Source organism: Apis cerana, linkage group LG1, assembly GCF_029169275.1.
Source record: "Apis cerana isolate GH-2021 linkage group LG1, AcerK_1.0, whole genome shotgun sequence".
Lineage (NCBI taxonomy): Eukaryota > Metazoa > Arthropoda > Insecta > Hymenoptera > Apidae > Apis > Apis cerana.
Window position 1 is genome coordinate 1,936,930 of NC_083852.1, and position 16,798 is coordinate 1,953,727.

At 19.6% G+C, this 16,798-nt stretch overlaps 3 protein-coding genes across 3 annotated transcripts; 2 read left to right on the plus strand and 1 right to left on the minus strand.

Annotated features, from left to right (window-relative positions):
- Positions 1-453: 453 nt before the first annotated feature.
- LOC107992860 (sorting nexin-25) lies at positions 454-5,993 on the plus strand. The gene is made up of 11 exons (XM_017048974.3): positions 454-825; positions 1,586-1,896; positions 2,064-2,233; positions 2,304-2,698; positions 2,785-3,208; positions 3,467-3,771; positions 3,894-4,151; positions 4,236-4,366; positions 4,454-4,693; positions 5,161-5,443; positions 5,567-5,993. Exons 1-11 carry the CDS (start codon positions 568-570, stop codon positions 5,621-5,623), a joined length of 2,832 nt encoding a protein of 943 aa, XP_016904463.1. The 5' UTR covers positions 454-567; the 3' UTR covers positions 5,624-5,993.
- On the minus strand, positions 5,984-13,677 carry LOC107992859 (dnaJ homolog subfamily C member 16). The gene is made up of 12 exons (XM_017048973.3): positions 13,427-13,677; positions 12,623-12,689; positions 12,353-12,549; positions 11,973-12,253; positions 11,674-11,864; positions 11,257-11,591; positions 10,481-10,784; positions 10,250-10,398; positions 9,804-10,028; positions 9,510-9,723; positions 9,295-9,402; positions 5,984-9,174 (listed from the first exon to the last, which is right to left on the minus strand). The coding sequence occupies exons 1-12, from the start codon at positions 13,675-13,677 to the stop codon at positions 9,049-9,051; spliced, it is 2,448 nt and encodes an 815-aa protein (XP_016904462.2). The 3' UTR covers positions 5,984-9,048.
- A 1,145-nt stretch (positions 13,678-14,822) lies between these two features.
- Positions 14,823-15,889, plus strand: LOC107992730 (MICOS complex subunit Mic10). Its single transcript, XM_017048774.2, has 3 exons — positions 14,823-14,963; positions 15,051-15,098; positions 15,631-15,889. The coding sequence occupies exons 1-3, from the start codon at positions 14,891-14,893 to the stop codon at positions 15,771-15,773; spliced, it is 264 nt and encodes an 87-aa protein (XP_016904263.1). The 5' UTR covers positions 14,823-14,890; the 3' UTR covers positions 15,774-15,889.
- The last annotated feature ends 909 nt before the right edge of the window (positions 15,890-16,798 follow it).

The following is a 16,798-nucleotide window of genomic DNA, read 5'->3' on the forward strand; positions in this document are numbered from 1 at the left end:
TTTCTATATCTGATTCGGATATCTAATAAAATATAATTAAAAAATAGTATTTCATTTTTATATTTTTAATTTCATATTAAAAACAAATGAAATTTAATAGATAAGTAATAAAAAAAGATTATTAAAATTATAAATATTCATAAATAAATATATTTTTTTTAAAAAAAAACCGCATCGCACATTATTTATTTAATTTTATTAAAGATAAAATATGTGTAAGAATAATATATGAACATTATAAAGGAAGAACCAATATAGATATTATAAAAAGATTTACTATACAATAAATAAAAATTTAAATTAGAGATAAATTAGTAATAAATATTATTATATAATAAAATTGTAAATATTAATGAATATTTATTTGAAATGATTATACATTGTGCGTACAAATTGTAAAATTAAAAATTGAAAAAATTTTGTGAATATAATTTTTCCAACTAGCGTTAGTTATAGTTTATGGATTCGCAATGGCGGTATTATTGACTCAATGCGCACCTTTGCGTTTCGATATATCTTATCATAGTTTGCATGATGTAGTCGTACAAATATGAAATTGAAGATGTAATGTTCATTGTTATGCAACTAGAATCAAAATTCAATATGATGTGGTCTGGTATTTTATATATTCTACCTATAATCGGATTCTTTTATTGGAATAATTTATTATGGTGTTATCTATTTGGCATATTAACTATATCTTGCTTTTTCTTGGGATGTTTAATTGTTATGCTCATAAATATTGCTCTTTCTCCAAAACATCAAACTGGTGCTACTGCTATGAAAACAATTGCAGAAATGGATGCTTTTCATAATTTATTAATGGTTTGTATTATTATTTTAATATTATTTATTAATACAGTATTGTTTATTGTTCATTGATATTGTTTGTAAAATTTAAATTTCAATTTTTTATTTAAAAGAAAGATTCGATATATCAAAAAATTAAGATGTCTTCGTTTTGATTTTTATAAAGATATAATTATACATATAGATAAGATAATAAATATTAACAAAAATTAATATATTATTTATTTATAAATTTTTATTTAATCTTTTCATTTTATGTTAATTTAGAATAACATTTTTTAATATTTATATTTTATTTTTTTAAAGATTATCATTTAAATTGTAATTAAATGAAAAAATTAGTCTAATATCTCTTATAACAGATTTTATTTTCTTTGCTGATTATTATAATATTAATTTTATAAAAAGCAATTTTATTATTCTAATTTTTATATTTTTTTTTATATATTTTATATATTGTGTAAAGAGATCCTCTTGTGTATAAAAAATATTTTACAAATATAAATATTTTTAAAAAATAAAAATTTGGTTGTAATTTTTCGCTTACTAATTTTTTTGTTGAATTTACAAAAATAATATTTATATTATTCATCATTATTATTAATATTATCATAATATATTAAATTTTTTTATTGAATTAATTATTATTTAAAATTTTAATTTTAAAACATAAGTAAAATTATAAAAATATTTTTAAAATATATTAATGTATTAAATATTACATATATTATGCATAATTACAAAAAATCATCAATTATTTTACATATTATTTCAGAAAGGATATGTAATTAAAGCAACAAATACTAAGAAATATGTTAAATATCCATTAGTTTTTACTCGTATGGTGGATGGAGCTTTGCAAAATTTGTTAGATTTAGTGTTTCAAGACTTCGTTGGTCTTTGGCTTGATGAATTAGCTTTTAATTCTGAACAAATAATAAACAACATGAAACAAGATATATGGGGAGCAATTCAAACACTTCATGATCGCTTATCAAAAGTAGATCACACAAAATTAGTTGTTTGTAGTATAGTGAATAAAATAACATTTCATTTTGAGAAAATTAGAATTGCTCAAACTGCTTCGTAAGTTTAACTATACTTTTTTTTTATTTAAAGTTAATTTTCTAATGAAATTTTTACTAAATATTATTATATATTTTGTAATATATGAATTTTTAATATCAATTGTTTAAGTAATATATTATATAGATAATATAAAAAATTCTATTTTGTTAATTGTATTTAAATAGGGCACAAGGTGATGATCCAGTATTTATTTTATCTACACATTTAATGTCGCCTACAGCAGAATTAGATTATTTGAAGAAAGTTAGTGAATTATATATTTTACTTTTATTACCACCTTGTTATTCTCTTGCACCAATGAAATATTTATTAAGAGAAATTCTTGCATGTAAAAGTAAGTATGTATATATATAATTATAATATATACAACATATATTTATTTCATTCTTTATATCTTTTATTAGTTTTAAAACCTGCAATAGATTTAATAACAAATCCAGATTATATTAACCAGAAAATTTTATCATATATTGATCAACAACAGCTTGCAGAAGCAATGCATAGAAAAACATATGAATATGCTGAATCATTTGAGGATTTTATTCGTATGATTAAAAGCTCTAAAGATTTAGAAGTTTTGAAACATATTAGATATAATATTGTTACTGAAATTATGCAAGCTACAACAATACAAAATATTAAAAGAGCCCAAGGTTTAGATCCAGATAATAATGCATTTGGAAAATCTGATGCCATTCAAGCTCGAAAACTAAAGAGGTACATCAGTCAATTGACATATGCTAAAAATACATGTGAATGTCACATGCAATCATTAGGATGGAATGGATATCCTGTACAGGTTATAAAATCATTTTCATTTAAAACATAATAATAACTTTAAAAATAATTTTTATATAATAAAAATATTTAAAAATAATTTTATAGGCTAATGATGTTACTGATGCAGCAATGATTACAGAAGAAACAATCTTTCCATTACAATATATTTTAGATAATGTAACAGGTAGACGATACTTGTCACAATTCCTTGAACAAGTTGCCAGTCAAGATTTGATTGGATATTGGGCAGCTGTGCAAGAATTACGTAATGCAGATAAATCTAATTGGCATCAATTAGGAGCTGAAATTTTTTACACTTACATTACATCTCCAACTGCTGAAATAAAAATTGATCGAACTATTCGTAAAAGAATGGAAAGTTTCTTATTAGGTGATAAAGGGCCAAATGTATTTTATGAAGTTCAAGATAACGTTGTTAAAACTCTAGAAGAAAAGTATTATCCTTCATTTGTAGTTAGTGAACAATATAAAAATATGCAAGAAGCACTTCTTAATGAAAGAACAGATGGTTAGTGTAAATATTTTATATTTAGAAATTTATATTTTTATATTCAATATAATTTTATATTTTTTATATTTAAAATAAATTTATAAATAATTATATATATATATAATAAAATTTTTTATAAAATTAAATATAAAATTTTATATTTCAAATTATATTTAGTATAAAAATATAATTATATTTAATATGTAATAATAAATATATTTTATGATTATATATATATATATATATATATATATATATATATATATATATATTTAGATTTAGTAGAGGATCGACGTATCGGAAATGGAGCATTATCAGAAAATATGTCTTTACTTGTTGGCGAACACTCAAACTATGCTCGTAGTAAATTGGATCAACTGAAAGAAAAATTAAATAATAAAATGCAAGCTTTACAAGCATTAAAATCTTCATTAAAACCAGAAAGCAAGGTTTTAAATTTTTTGGCCAAAGAAGTTGAATTGTTACAAAGTGAAAAAAAACAGTTAGAAGCACATTTAACTCATACAGAAATGTGGGCAGAACATTTAGGTCATTGGAAAGCAGAAGTACAGAGTGCGGAAGTAAATAAAGTTTAAATTGTTTTTAGTTTAATTAAGTTTAATTAAGAATTTAACTAAAAAAATTTATTTCATATTATTTAATTTTAATGAAAAATAATTGTTATTTTAACTTATTAAAACAGATACCAGATAATGGAGAGTCCCCACAATTTGTTTTGGTTGTTCATATGAGAGAAGATGAAGACAATAATGAAAGTATATATAGTGGTTGGGTTGTATTAAGAAAGTTACAAGATTTTCAAGATCTTCACAGAAAACTTCGTCAACTATGTTCTAATGTGAAAAATTTAGATTTACCATCACAACCTTTAAAATTTTTTGGAAAATCTGATAAAAATACTTTAGACAAAGCCAAGATACAAATACAAAAATATTTAAATGTATATTTTAAATGTATATTATAAAACATTACATTTATATAGTAAATAATACTTAAATTTAAATTTAATTATTAATATTTTTAGTTTGTTTTAGAAGATGAAAAACTGAATCAAAGTGAAGCTTTATATACATTTCTTAGTCCGAGTTCGGAACATTTGAAATATCCTCCTTCTCCCAAAAAATCACGATTTTCTTTATCCACATTATTTAAAACGTAACTAACTATATTATTATATATTTATTATAAAAACTTTTATTTGAAAAATTTAACTTTTTATTTTATTTAAAAAATTTATTTTAGATCAAACAACAATAATGAACTTCGTGATAAAGAAGAAGAAGAAGATTATTCATTACTATTAGATGATACCGATAGTGCTCGATCAGCTACAGATGGATGCTTGAATATTAATAGAGATGCAATAGCAGAACCTCTTTATACGCTTTTAGGTGAAATTTTCGATCTTCGAGGTGTATTTCGATGGCTTAGACGTTCATTAATTACTTTTGTTCAAATTACCTATGGTCGAACTATAAACAGGTTTGTTTATACTTTTAAATCTAATTCATTGAATCTATATAATGTATCACAAAGCTATGTTAATTTATACATAACTCAAAATTAAAAATAATTGAATTATTGCATATTTTCTACATTTATAGTTCTAATAAATTTCGCAAATTCTTATTGTTCTTATTTTTATTAAGTTCTTATTAAATATTTATTATTATTATTCTTATTAAATATTAAATATTATTATTAAATATTAAGATTTTTTTTTTGATTAAAATAATTATTAAAATATATTATTATACAAAAAATGATGTTCTTATTTATTGGAACATCATGCATATTATATTTTTCAATCAATATTATAATAATTGAAAAAAAAACATGTTTTGTGAGACATGTGTTATGTTTAATATGCATCAAAATAATATAAATATTAAAATAAAGTTTCAAAATATTTTTTTTAACATTTTTAACATTAAATATATAATCATCAGACAAATCAGAGATACTATTGCATGGGTGTTCTCAGAACCAATGCTTCATTACTACATACAATTGTTTACGAAATCATGGTGGCCAAATGGTCATTTAGTTTCTGAGACAATTTCTCGTTCAGATGAAGAAAAACTAAAGACTCGAGGAGAAGCACGAAGACAATTTTTAAATAATATACCCGATGTTTTAACAAATTTAGTAGGATCACAAAGTGCACAACGTGGTGCAATTAAGATTTTTGACTCTTTACAAAATGTGAATTTAAATAAACAATTATTTTATGTAAGTTATCTTTATTAAATTAATATTTATATAATATTTATAATATAATTACAATATATAATGTTCTATATAAATATATAAAATTATATAATAAGATATTAAATTAATATTTTTTATTCATAGGATATCTTTGAAGTTTTGATGTATGAAATATTTCCAGAATTTAAAAGAATACAATAAATTTTCAAATAGTTATACTTTTTATATATGTTAAAATTGAAAAGAATCATGTTATTATATTTTTATTATATATGATTTATTCAATTGAAATTATTTTGTATGATGTAACATAAAAATATATGACGCAAATTATTTAAAATCTTATTAAATATAAGAAATCTTAAGAAATATTTTTAATAAAAGTTAAATAATATTATTAATTATTATTGTAAAATATTTATATTATATAAAAGTAATGTAAATTATGTAAATTATTTATATAGGATTTTAAATAATAACAAATGACATATATATGTAAAAATGTGTATTAATAATTAAAACAAATTGATTGTAACTTTACAAATTAATACAATATACATATTTATTCATATATCTTTATTCAGAATATTTTAAATATTTTTATAGAATGTATACACAATATAAACAATTTTTTATATATAATTTCCTCCCATGCATTTAAAAATTCCCAGGATAATTTCTGAAATATGATCAATGTATACTTAATATAAACTGTTCCTTTTGCATTCAAGTCATCTCATAAGTTATGTCATTTCAATGGCATTATTCAATTATAAAAACTATGGTTTGAAGAAAAAGAAGAGAAAGAAAGAAGAAGAAACAAAAAAATGACTGTAAAATTTTACAGCGATTAATTACTATTCTGATAAATTAATAAAAAATCAATAAACTTGGGTTTTCTTAATAAATATTTTAGATTATTTTTATAATAATATATATCAACTTGTCAACAATCAATATATAATATATAACAATAACAATTTAATATTAAAATATAAAATTACATAATTTAAACAATCTTAATAATTAATTTTTAAATATTAATATTTGTTTACTGATAATATGAATTGATATAAGGAATATTATGAATTTAAACTAATAATTATTTAATTTAATTTATAAAAAGAAAATGTAAAAATATCTACTATTTACAATATTAAAATTTAAATTATAATTACATTTAATTATTGTTTAATTATTATAATTATATAATAAAAATCTGCATTATCACATTATTTTCATTAATTTTTTTAGAAAAAAACAATTGCGTAAATAAAATAATTATTTTTTTATAATTCACTTAAATTAATATATTAATATGTTATAATCAATACTTCAACATTTTAAAAAATAAAAATTAAAAAATTAAACCGTAAATTTTATGATATAAATATAAAAAAATTTTGTAGAAAAATCTTTTTTGCAATTATTAAAAAAATAACAGAATAACATAACAAAATAATATTTAAAAATTTTTCCAAAAGATTATATATATTCTTAAAATCAAAACTTTAATAAAAACGTTAAAAAGAAATTTAAAATAAAAAAAAATAATTTTTAAATAAAAGTATAAAGAAAGATTCATATATAATATATAAAAAATTGAAAAATATACTTCTTTCTTAAATTTTTTCAATATAAAAATGATATTACTTATGTGATGACAACATTCAAATGGATTGACAGAATACAATCGTATTATATGAATAATAATAATAATAATAATTATTCAAAATATGATCTAAAGATATTGATTATTTATATATTCATATTTTTAAATGTAGCTGAAAAAGAGGGACTAATTTTTATATTATTTAATAATATTGTTCTATATGAGAATATTAATTATTCTCTTTCCATTAACTATAAATTATTTATTATTATTTATTTGCATATGCGCTGTATAAAGCACGTAATTAATTATCATTATTATTATCATAGATTTTTCATCAAAATTTGTATTAACAAATAGATAAATATCTAAATATTTTTGTTGCCAAAATATTTATAGGCAAACAAAAATACAAGAATATACAAATTTAATTTATTATTTAAGTATCTATTTAAATAGAAAGAAAAAAAAACAAAAATATATTCTTAAATATTAACATTATATAAACAAAAAAATTTGATAAAAAAAATAATTTGATTATAAACATATATAAGAATATATTTTAAAATTTTATCATAAATAATATCTGCAGAAAAATTATATACTATTTTAAAAATGATTAAATTTGTATCAAAATATTAGTAATATTCTAAACTTTGTAATATAATAAATAATATATATAATATTGTAATGACATTTGATTTTTCAATTGAAAAAAAGATATTATAAAAATTGTAATTAATAGATGAAAAACACTAAAAATAATCATTAAAAATATAAAAATATTGATTAAAGCATCAAAAAAAAAATTTGAAAGTAAATTTAATAATATTTTATTATATATTAAAAATTAATCAATAATTTTAACAATAAAAATGATAGAAATAATGTTATAATAATTATGAAAATTTTTATTTTAAATCAATTAAAATAACTTTTGTAATTAAAAATTTACACAGATTTTTCATCAAATCTCGTATATGTATAGAAAGTAATAATAATTGTAATGGTAAAAAATAACAATACCATATAAATTATGTTAAAAGAAAAAATGAAAATTATTAATATATTATAAATTTATAAATATACAATGCCTAATATGTAGACATATAATATAAATACTGTTATGTCTTGGCATTGACTAGAATTATTTAAAAAATATTTTTATCATTCATAAAAATTAATGCAAATAATATAATTTTATATTTATATGTTAAGAAACATGTGAAATATTTTTGGAAGATCGATTCTAGACAAGAAAACAAAAAAAAAAATTTGTAAATGCAAAAATATTGATTAAAGCTTTTTATGTTATATTTTTATAAATAATTTAATTTTGCATTAGATGAGATGATATAGTAAAAGAGTGAAACACTTGAATTGATCAGTCTATAATATTTTATTATATAATGTTACGATTGTCTAATCGGGTCTTAATAAAGAACTTAAAAAAAATGTATTTTTGCATTTCATATCATTTTAAATGCTATAGAAATTTTAATTAAATAGTACATTAAACTATGTTAAGATACGTATATTCTTATAAAAAGAATTTTTTATGTTTTATTTTGTGCATCTAAAATAATATAATACATTCTCTTTAATATCTTTATAGATCCGGTTAGGTATAGTAATATTACCAATTAATTAAAATTATTTAATTGCTTATAAATTTAAAATAAGCTATAATTGATTTTTGTATATTAATTTTTGAGTTTGCTCTTTCTTATGTTTCTTAACATCTTGTATGAAAGATATTTATCAACTATAATAACAATTTACAGAATCCATTTTTTAGGTATAATTAGAATATCTAAATTTTATATATAAGGAAAATCGCGCGTGAGTTAATAAATAATATCTCACGTAGATATAAATAAACTAATTTTTATAAATTAAAGAATGATTTTTTAAATTGTATAGAATTTTTAAATATGTGATATTGTTGACTAGTTGGATCCCTTTTTCTATTGCGAAAAGTATACACATTACCAGAATGTATACCAATTCTCAATTATTTGGCAGTGAACTCGGGCCAATAATTTATATAGTAACGATGTGTTAAACCTTCAAATAACCTATCCAGCCACATTGGTAAACCATCTAGAAGATTATCCTGGCATAAAATATTATTTCCATTCTGTAATAAAAATAATTCGAATAATCATTTTAATTTGAAATATTTCTTATATAATTGTATTATAAATCATATCACTATCATTAAAAAATTATTATTTCAATAATCATATAAAAATCAAACCTCTTCTTCAGAAACATCAGATTCATTAGAACTATCAAAACCTATAAATGCACCCGCTTCCGCATCATCTGTTTTTCGAGTTAACTGCTTTGTCATTCGTTCTATTCTCTGTAAAAATGTAAAAAAATATGATAAAAGTATTTGTGCGTGTTGATTATTTCTAATATTTAATAAAATTTTTTTAATTTATATTTTATTAATATTTTGATATATACCTTAGAACCTTTGCCTTTTATACATTCTGGATGTTTGGCATGATACATACAAAAATATTTACGATGTCCATTTAAAGATAATACAGTGCCAATACAGTTCTTGGCATTTATATTTAGTTCCTTTTGTTCTGGTAAAGTAAGAGATAATAATTTTTTATACCATTCTAATCCTCTTTCAAGAGACAAATGTCCAAACATAAGAGTTTTATTCTTCCTGTATATATTTATTTTTAAATTAGAATCTTTATTTATGACATATTAAAATGACATATAAAAATAAAAATATAAATTTACCTATAAGGCCACACAGCTTTATGAAAAGCTGGTAATAATTTTAGTCTACTTTGATCATCGACTAATAATATAATAGTTCTACAACCTGGTTTTAATAACCGAACTAAACCATTATATTTCTCTGCCCGCAATTCATGTAATCGTAATTGTGGTTGTGTCGGAGTTGGTTTACTGTTATTCTTACATTGAGCACGTTCAGCTTGAATACTTGCTTCTTCTAACTTTCTGCAATGACATAATTTTAAAAACTAATATAATTAAGTTTTTTTTGTAAATTTTATTTACGAAATTATTTCAAATAATTCAAATTAAATTCAAAATTAAAAATATAAATTATACATAAAATAATGATAAAATATAAAAAATTGAATGTTCAAATTTTCTAAATTAAATAAAATATTATTTTTTTAAAAATTATAATTATTTTTAAAAATAATGTTACTTACGCTAGATATGACATTCCATATCCTGCAGCACCAATTAACATTAAAGTAGCAATTACTGATACTAAAGGCAATATTTGCTCTTTAGTAAGACTATCTGAAATATAATCTACAGCTAATAACGCTTTTCCAATAAGTTTGTCTACAGTACCCTATATAAAATAAAAGTTTTAATTATGTATAATATAAGGTAATGTAATTAACTAATTTTTTTTTAAAAATCAAGATATGTACCTGTGCATGTTCATCTGCTAATTCTCCTACAACTGCGGCATATGGTAAAGCTTCAGATGCACGCAATAATCTTTGTATAGTTTGTTCTAAGTTTCGACGTGTTTCGTTCCATTGACTTTCATCTTGAGCAGCTTCAATCCAACCAGTAGGTAACCATTCATATTTCAAATGATTTGCATCCCTTCTCCAAATAATAACAATATGTAATAAAGGTTCTAGAGGACTACCTTCTCCTGTTGATAATGCTGATACAAATTCTGGTTGCGTATCTTTAAATACGTACGTATATCGGACTCTTTCAGTACTGTAAATTAAATATTATAAACTATTACAAATATTATAAAATATTACAAAAACAGCAAAATTTTAAAATTATAATGATAATGTTTATAAACTAAATTTTATTTTTAACATTCTCTTTATTTATTCTCATTTATTAATTGCAGATATTAAAATAAACTTAAACAAATAAATTTAATTTAAAAATCTTTTTTCTTTTATGAGAATTAAGAAAAGATTAAGATTAGAATTAAAAAAACTAATATGGCAAAGAAGAATGTTTAAAAAAAAATCTGAATAATTTTAATATCTATAACTTTTATCTGATCTTAAACTGATAATTAATATTAATTATATATCATTATATTGTATAATTTAAAAAAAATTACATATTATACAAAAAATCAATTAATTTTTTTATATATATTTATATAAGAATTTAATATTTTAAATTTGATTAAATATCAATGATAATTAATTACTTGAAATATTTTTACCTATAAGATGACTCTAAAGCGGCTTGTCTAAATTTGTGTCTAGCCAAATCATGAAAGTGACTATTTTGTTGTGATATTAAAACTGCGCATAAACGTTTTTGAGGTCTTAACCATTCGGGCGGACAAAGAGAGTCTAACATCGCTTGATTTGAAAGTCTTGGTAAAGCAAGAAATTTATTATTTGAAATAACATTGTGCATTGTGTCACTAGATATATCTTTCATACTAACGGATGCCATAGGTTTTTCAGAATTTTCATTAAATAACAATAAAGTGTCTAAATCAATAGAAATTTTATATTTCGTCACAATAAGTTCAGTTTCTGGTTTTTCCATCTATAAAAGAAAAATTATAATTAAATTAATTAAAAAATAAAAATAATTCAATAATCATATTAAAAGTAAAAATGAATGTTACCTGAACAAAACCAAATGCAACACGATCTCTATAATAAAATGCAACAAATAAATATCGTAATCTTACAGATTCTTTCTTATCAAATATTAAAGCTCGAATTCGATTATCTATCCATCCTGAGAGAAAACTGTCTATATTATTTTTATTTATATTAGATATTAATTTATATGGAAATTTGCTTCGTAAGAAGTCTGTAAAGAAAATGAATTCATTTTTTATATTATTAAATATAAATATGACTGACACAATATTAATACTAAATATAATTATATTAAAATATTAATAATAAAAATACGTACCAACAATTTTCTGAATGCTAAAAAGAGATTCTTTATATACACTTGTACGACCATCTATTATAACAACAAGACATGGTAATGAATGAATTCCCAATTTCCTTGCTAAAGCTGATTCTTTTTCAGCATGTGCAGTTGCTAAACCAAGACCCAATGGTTCTAATTCATCAATCAAGCGTCGCCATGTTGGTTCTATTTGCAAACATGCAAAACACCAATCTGAATAAAATAATATCAGATAAGGTGTACGAAAAGTTTTTGGTACTATTACATTTTCAAATGACCTGCAGAAAATAGTACATTCACATTTAAAATAATTATATATGTTTACTATTAATTTCAAGTCTTTAATAGGCTTTTTTAAATTTTTAAGTGAAACAAACCGATATGTGATGCTCATCTTATAAAAAAGAGAAATATCTCGATTTTGATAATGAAATTTGAAATTTCTGGCAAATAATTCTTCCAATGGATCAAAAACGTTATTAAAGTGACTATTATCTCTTCGTTGTCTAGAAATATTTTCTTCTGTAATTCCATGATTATCAAATTTTTTTCTTCTTTCTGGATCTGTTAAAATCTAGGAACAAAAAATATAAAAGATTTTTGATAAAAAAGAACTTATATTATATTATTTATCAATATTATTTTACCTCATAAGCTTTTGTAATTTCTACAAATTTATTTTCTGCACCTGGATGATCAGTTTTATCTGGATGCCTAAAGAATATGAACATTAAGAAAAAATTATCTTTAAATATATAAATTCAAATAATTATACTTTTAATATAAATATACATAAAATATACATAAAATAAGTCATATATTATTAGCTGTTTTTTTTTAAATTACTATATATATTGTATTATATTAATATAATATAATACAAAATAATTTTTTTTATAAAATAACTAAATAATATCAAATTATAAATAATATTTAATAACATTCATTTGAAATATTTCTTTCTACTCAATATAAGTAAAAAATTAAAGAAAAAAATATTTATAATAATCCTAAAAAAAAAAACTTTGCAACGCTTTATAACTTTCTTTGTACATATAACTCCTTGCATTATTATATATATTCATAAGAAATATGAAAATTCTTTTCATATTATAAATAATATAATATAATATAAGTATAATATAAGTATAATATAAGTATAATATAAGTAGAATTAAATGATCATTTTAAATTATTTAAATAAATAAATATAATGTATATAATATATATAATCCTTGAATATATTTAAATAATTTATGCATATTTTAATACATATAATAATTGTATATTTTAATACAATATGAATAAAATATGTCATTTTAAATAAATGTATAGAATTTCCTTTTTTTTATAATATATATTTTCAGTATATTTATTTGCAAAATATAAAAAAATTAAACTAGAATTAATTTATAAAATAATAATAGAATAAAATGCAATATAATATTCACCATTCTTTGACAAGATTTTTGTATGCTTTTCTAATTTCTTGTAAAGTTGCACGTTTGTGAACACCTAATATTTTATACGGATTTCCCAATGACTCGCTTCCACTAACCGATGATAAGAGATAAGTTGTTACAATAAAAATCACAATAAGAAATGAAAACTTCATTAATAATTCTGTATAACTTGCTTTTCTATTAATATTATTTAATCTTTTGTTTATTGACTCAGAAGTTAAAAAATTAATCGATAACATTATTTGCGACGCAATTTTAACATGAATATGTATCTATTAGATTTACAGCACTTTAACATGAAATCTATATTGACTAAAACTATCCTTTTTTCGATTTGCAATATTTAACAAACATGTTCAACACAATTTTGGTTTATTTTTGACTCGAAAATTCTTTTATTGTAATATTATAGTGATGTTTCTGGACAACCATGTTGTCAAAAAGAGTATACACAGTACACAGTGAAATTAACTTTTAGAATGCTCTACTAGGATAGAATAGAATCGATTATAAGAGGGCGTTAAAACATGTTTTATTTTTTCAATATTTACTTTTTTTTTAATATTTCTATACTTTTAAAAGATAAAACAAAAGAAATACTTTTATTATATTATTACAAACAATGTTAAATATATAAAAATTGTTTTGAAATCAAATTATGAATGTTAATATAAATAACAAAAATACTTGTTTTAATAGATTATTTTTTCATGTTATCAGTTTGTAATTTATTATTATTTTAAATTAAATTTTGTTTTTTTAGCACCGTAAAAAGAATTATTAATGAAATAGAAAAATAAAAATAATAATTAAGAACAATTACATGTTTTTTAATTATATTTTTTAAAGTTAATCATTCAATTATGTAAAATTACTTTTATATAAAAAATTTTCTTTTTATATGTAGTTAGCAATTTTTTACAAGAATTTCATGTAGTAAATTATGAAACTAAATAGTGATTTTATTTTTTAATCATATGAGTTAGTATAAATTGTTACTATAAATTGTTCGTATCGCCATGAATGGTTTAAAAATTTATAAAATTTACGAAAATCAAATGATTTTCGATAAAATCAATAAGTTTATAGAGTAAATTAATTACTTATTAACAAAAAAAAAATTTTTAAAAATTTAATAATATATAAAATTATGATAAAATATTGTTTATACATTTTGTCATAACCTAAAGCAATATGTAATAGCATATCCCTATATACTCTCTTGTTTGATTGAAATGGAAACTACATAATTACATTGATTTCGTTGTCATTAATTATATTACACATTCACTTATAGTATTGAAAAAAATATTGCTCATCAAAAAAATATTGAATCCCTATAAAGTTATTTTCACAAATAATCGATAATTTTATTATCATTCTTTCCCAATGATCATAGACTGTTATATGACATAACATTCAATATCATAGATCTACTTTAATGTAAGAAAAATGGCTACTTGGGTTGAAGACGAAATTGGACGAAAGTGGGATCGGTGTTTTACGGATGCTATATTTAAATTTGGTAATTATCATCTAGTAATTAATCGATGGATTTTGAAAAGATATCAAATTTATTTTTTGTTGGTTAATAATAACGACATTTCCATAGGAGGAGGAATTCTTCTTGGTGGAGTATTCTCCTTATTTTTTTTCAAACGTAAGTTTTAATCTATTTAAAAAAATTTTTAGAATAAAAATCTTTATATATTTTCTGATGTTAGTTAAAATATTTAATATGATAATAGATTTAATTAATTTATTTTTTTAATAGCAAATACAATTTTGAAGTTAAAACAAAAGTTAAAATAATGTAATTTTTGACTGAAAAATATAGATCATATAATATTATTAATTTAATTTCGTATAATTATTTTTTTGATAAATATTTTTATCAATTTTTATCAATATTTAAATAATAAAAATTTTTTCATTACGAATATGAAATAGGTTAAGTATTCTAAGTTATGTTCTTTTCATAGTTAACGATTTGAAATGATAAAAAGAAATATAAATATTAAATTAAAATTTTATAATTTATTGCATATTATTTATAATTTATTTGTATATATAAATTTTATTCGTATTATTATAAATTTTTTTAATATCAACAAATATATAAATATATATATTATTCATTATATTTTGTTTCATTATAAAATTATATATATATTAATTTTTTTTTTTTATAGGAAGAAAGTGGCCTATCATAACTGGGGCAGGTTTTGGATTAGGTATGGCATATGCTAATTGTCAAGAAGATTTGAATTCAGCCATAAGACAACAACAAAAAAGGGATTGTAATAAAGTAGATGAAGGAAAAAAAAATTCTTAGCAAACTTTCTGTAAAAACAAATTGTTATTCTGTTAGCAGGCAACATACAATATATCAATAAACTAGACGAACTTGTATTATAGTGTCATACAAAATAAACTTTTTCATAATTTTAACCCTTTGATTACTGATGGCATCTATTTAAGTTTAGTTGATGCTAATATTGTACATTAGTACTATATATTTTTTTATATTATACATTCTATAATTAACATTATTTGTTTTGTGAATATAAAGCATTAAAAAACACTTTTAAAAATTATACACTTTATTAGTAGATGATCTACAGTCAAAGGGTTAAATTAAAATAAATCATAAATAAATAAATTACTTTGTGAAATATATTATTATTTATTATTTATTTTATTATTTTTAAAATTTAAATATAAATATTTAAATAAATATTAATAAAAAATATTTTATATAGATCAAATACAAATCAATATATATTTTAAGATATTTATAAAATTGTTGCATAGCAAAATATAAAGTAAAAATTCTGAATGATAATGATGAGATGAAAAATAATATAAGAAAACTTCAAAATTTTTTTTGAATATTGTAAAAATATACAATCTTCATTTCAATAACAAAGAATTTAAATAAACTATTTATATATTTTTTTATTTATATATTATTTAAATATATTACTTTAATATATTATTTAAAAATAATATATAATATATTATCTAAATATATTATTTTTATATTTTTATATAAATTATTTTATATTATATAAAAAAATTTTAAAAATATGCATACAAATAATAAGAATACATTATAAAATTATAATATTTTTTTCATATTGTACATTATTTAACATTTTGAAATTAAAATTATAATATTATAATATTTTAAGAAAAAAATGTATATTATACTACATTCTTTTATAAATATTTAATTGCATTTGTTTATTTTTATATATATTAATGTTTAATTTTTAACATTATATATAATTTTATGATATTAATATATAATAATAATCTTTGTAATAAAATAATAATAGCTACAAAAATAATAAAATA

Excerpts from the sequence above, each read along its gene's own strand:
- LOC107992860 (XM_017048974.3), top strand. The coding sequence starts at position 568 with ATGTTCATTGTTATGCAACTAGAATCAAAATTCAATATGATGTGGTCT. Across the intron at positions 4,152-4,235 it reads AAATACAAAAATATTTAAAT|TTTGTTTTAGAAGATGAAAA; the intron begins GTATATTTTAAA and ends TAATATTTTTAG. Across the intron at positions 4,367-4,453 it reads TTATCCACATTATTTAAAAC|ATCAAACAACAATAATGAAC; the intron begins GTAACTAACTAT and ends AATTTATTTTAG.
- LOC107992859 (XM_017048973.3), bottom strand. The coding sequence starts at position 13,677 with ATGTTATCGATTAATTTTTTAACTTCTGAGTCAATAAACAAAAGATTA. Across the intron at positions 12,690-13,426 it reads AAAAATCTTGTCAAAGAATG|GCATCCAGATAAAACTGATC; the intron begins GTGAATATTATA and ends CATATTCTTTAG. Across the intron at positions 10,785-11,256 it reads GCTTTAGAGTCATCTTATAG|TACTGAAAGAGTCCGATATA; the intron begins GTAAAAATATTT and ends TTTAATTTACAG.
- LOC107992730 (XM_017048774.2), top strand. The coding sequence starts at position 14,891 with ATGGCTACTTGGGTTGAAGACGAAATTGGACGAAAGTGGGATCGGTGT. Across the intron at positions 14,964-15,050 it reads GGATGCTATATTTAAATTTG|GAGGAGGAATTCTTCTTGGT; the intron begins GTAATTATCATC and ends ACATTTCCATAG. Across the intron at positions 15,099-15,630 it reads CTCCTTATTTTTTTTCAAAC|GAAGAAAGTGGCCTATCATA; the intron begins GTAAGTTTTAAT and ends TTTTTTTTATAG.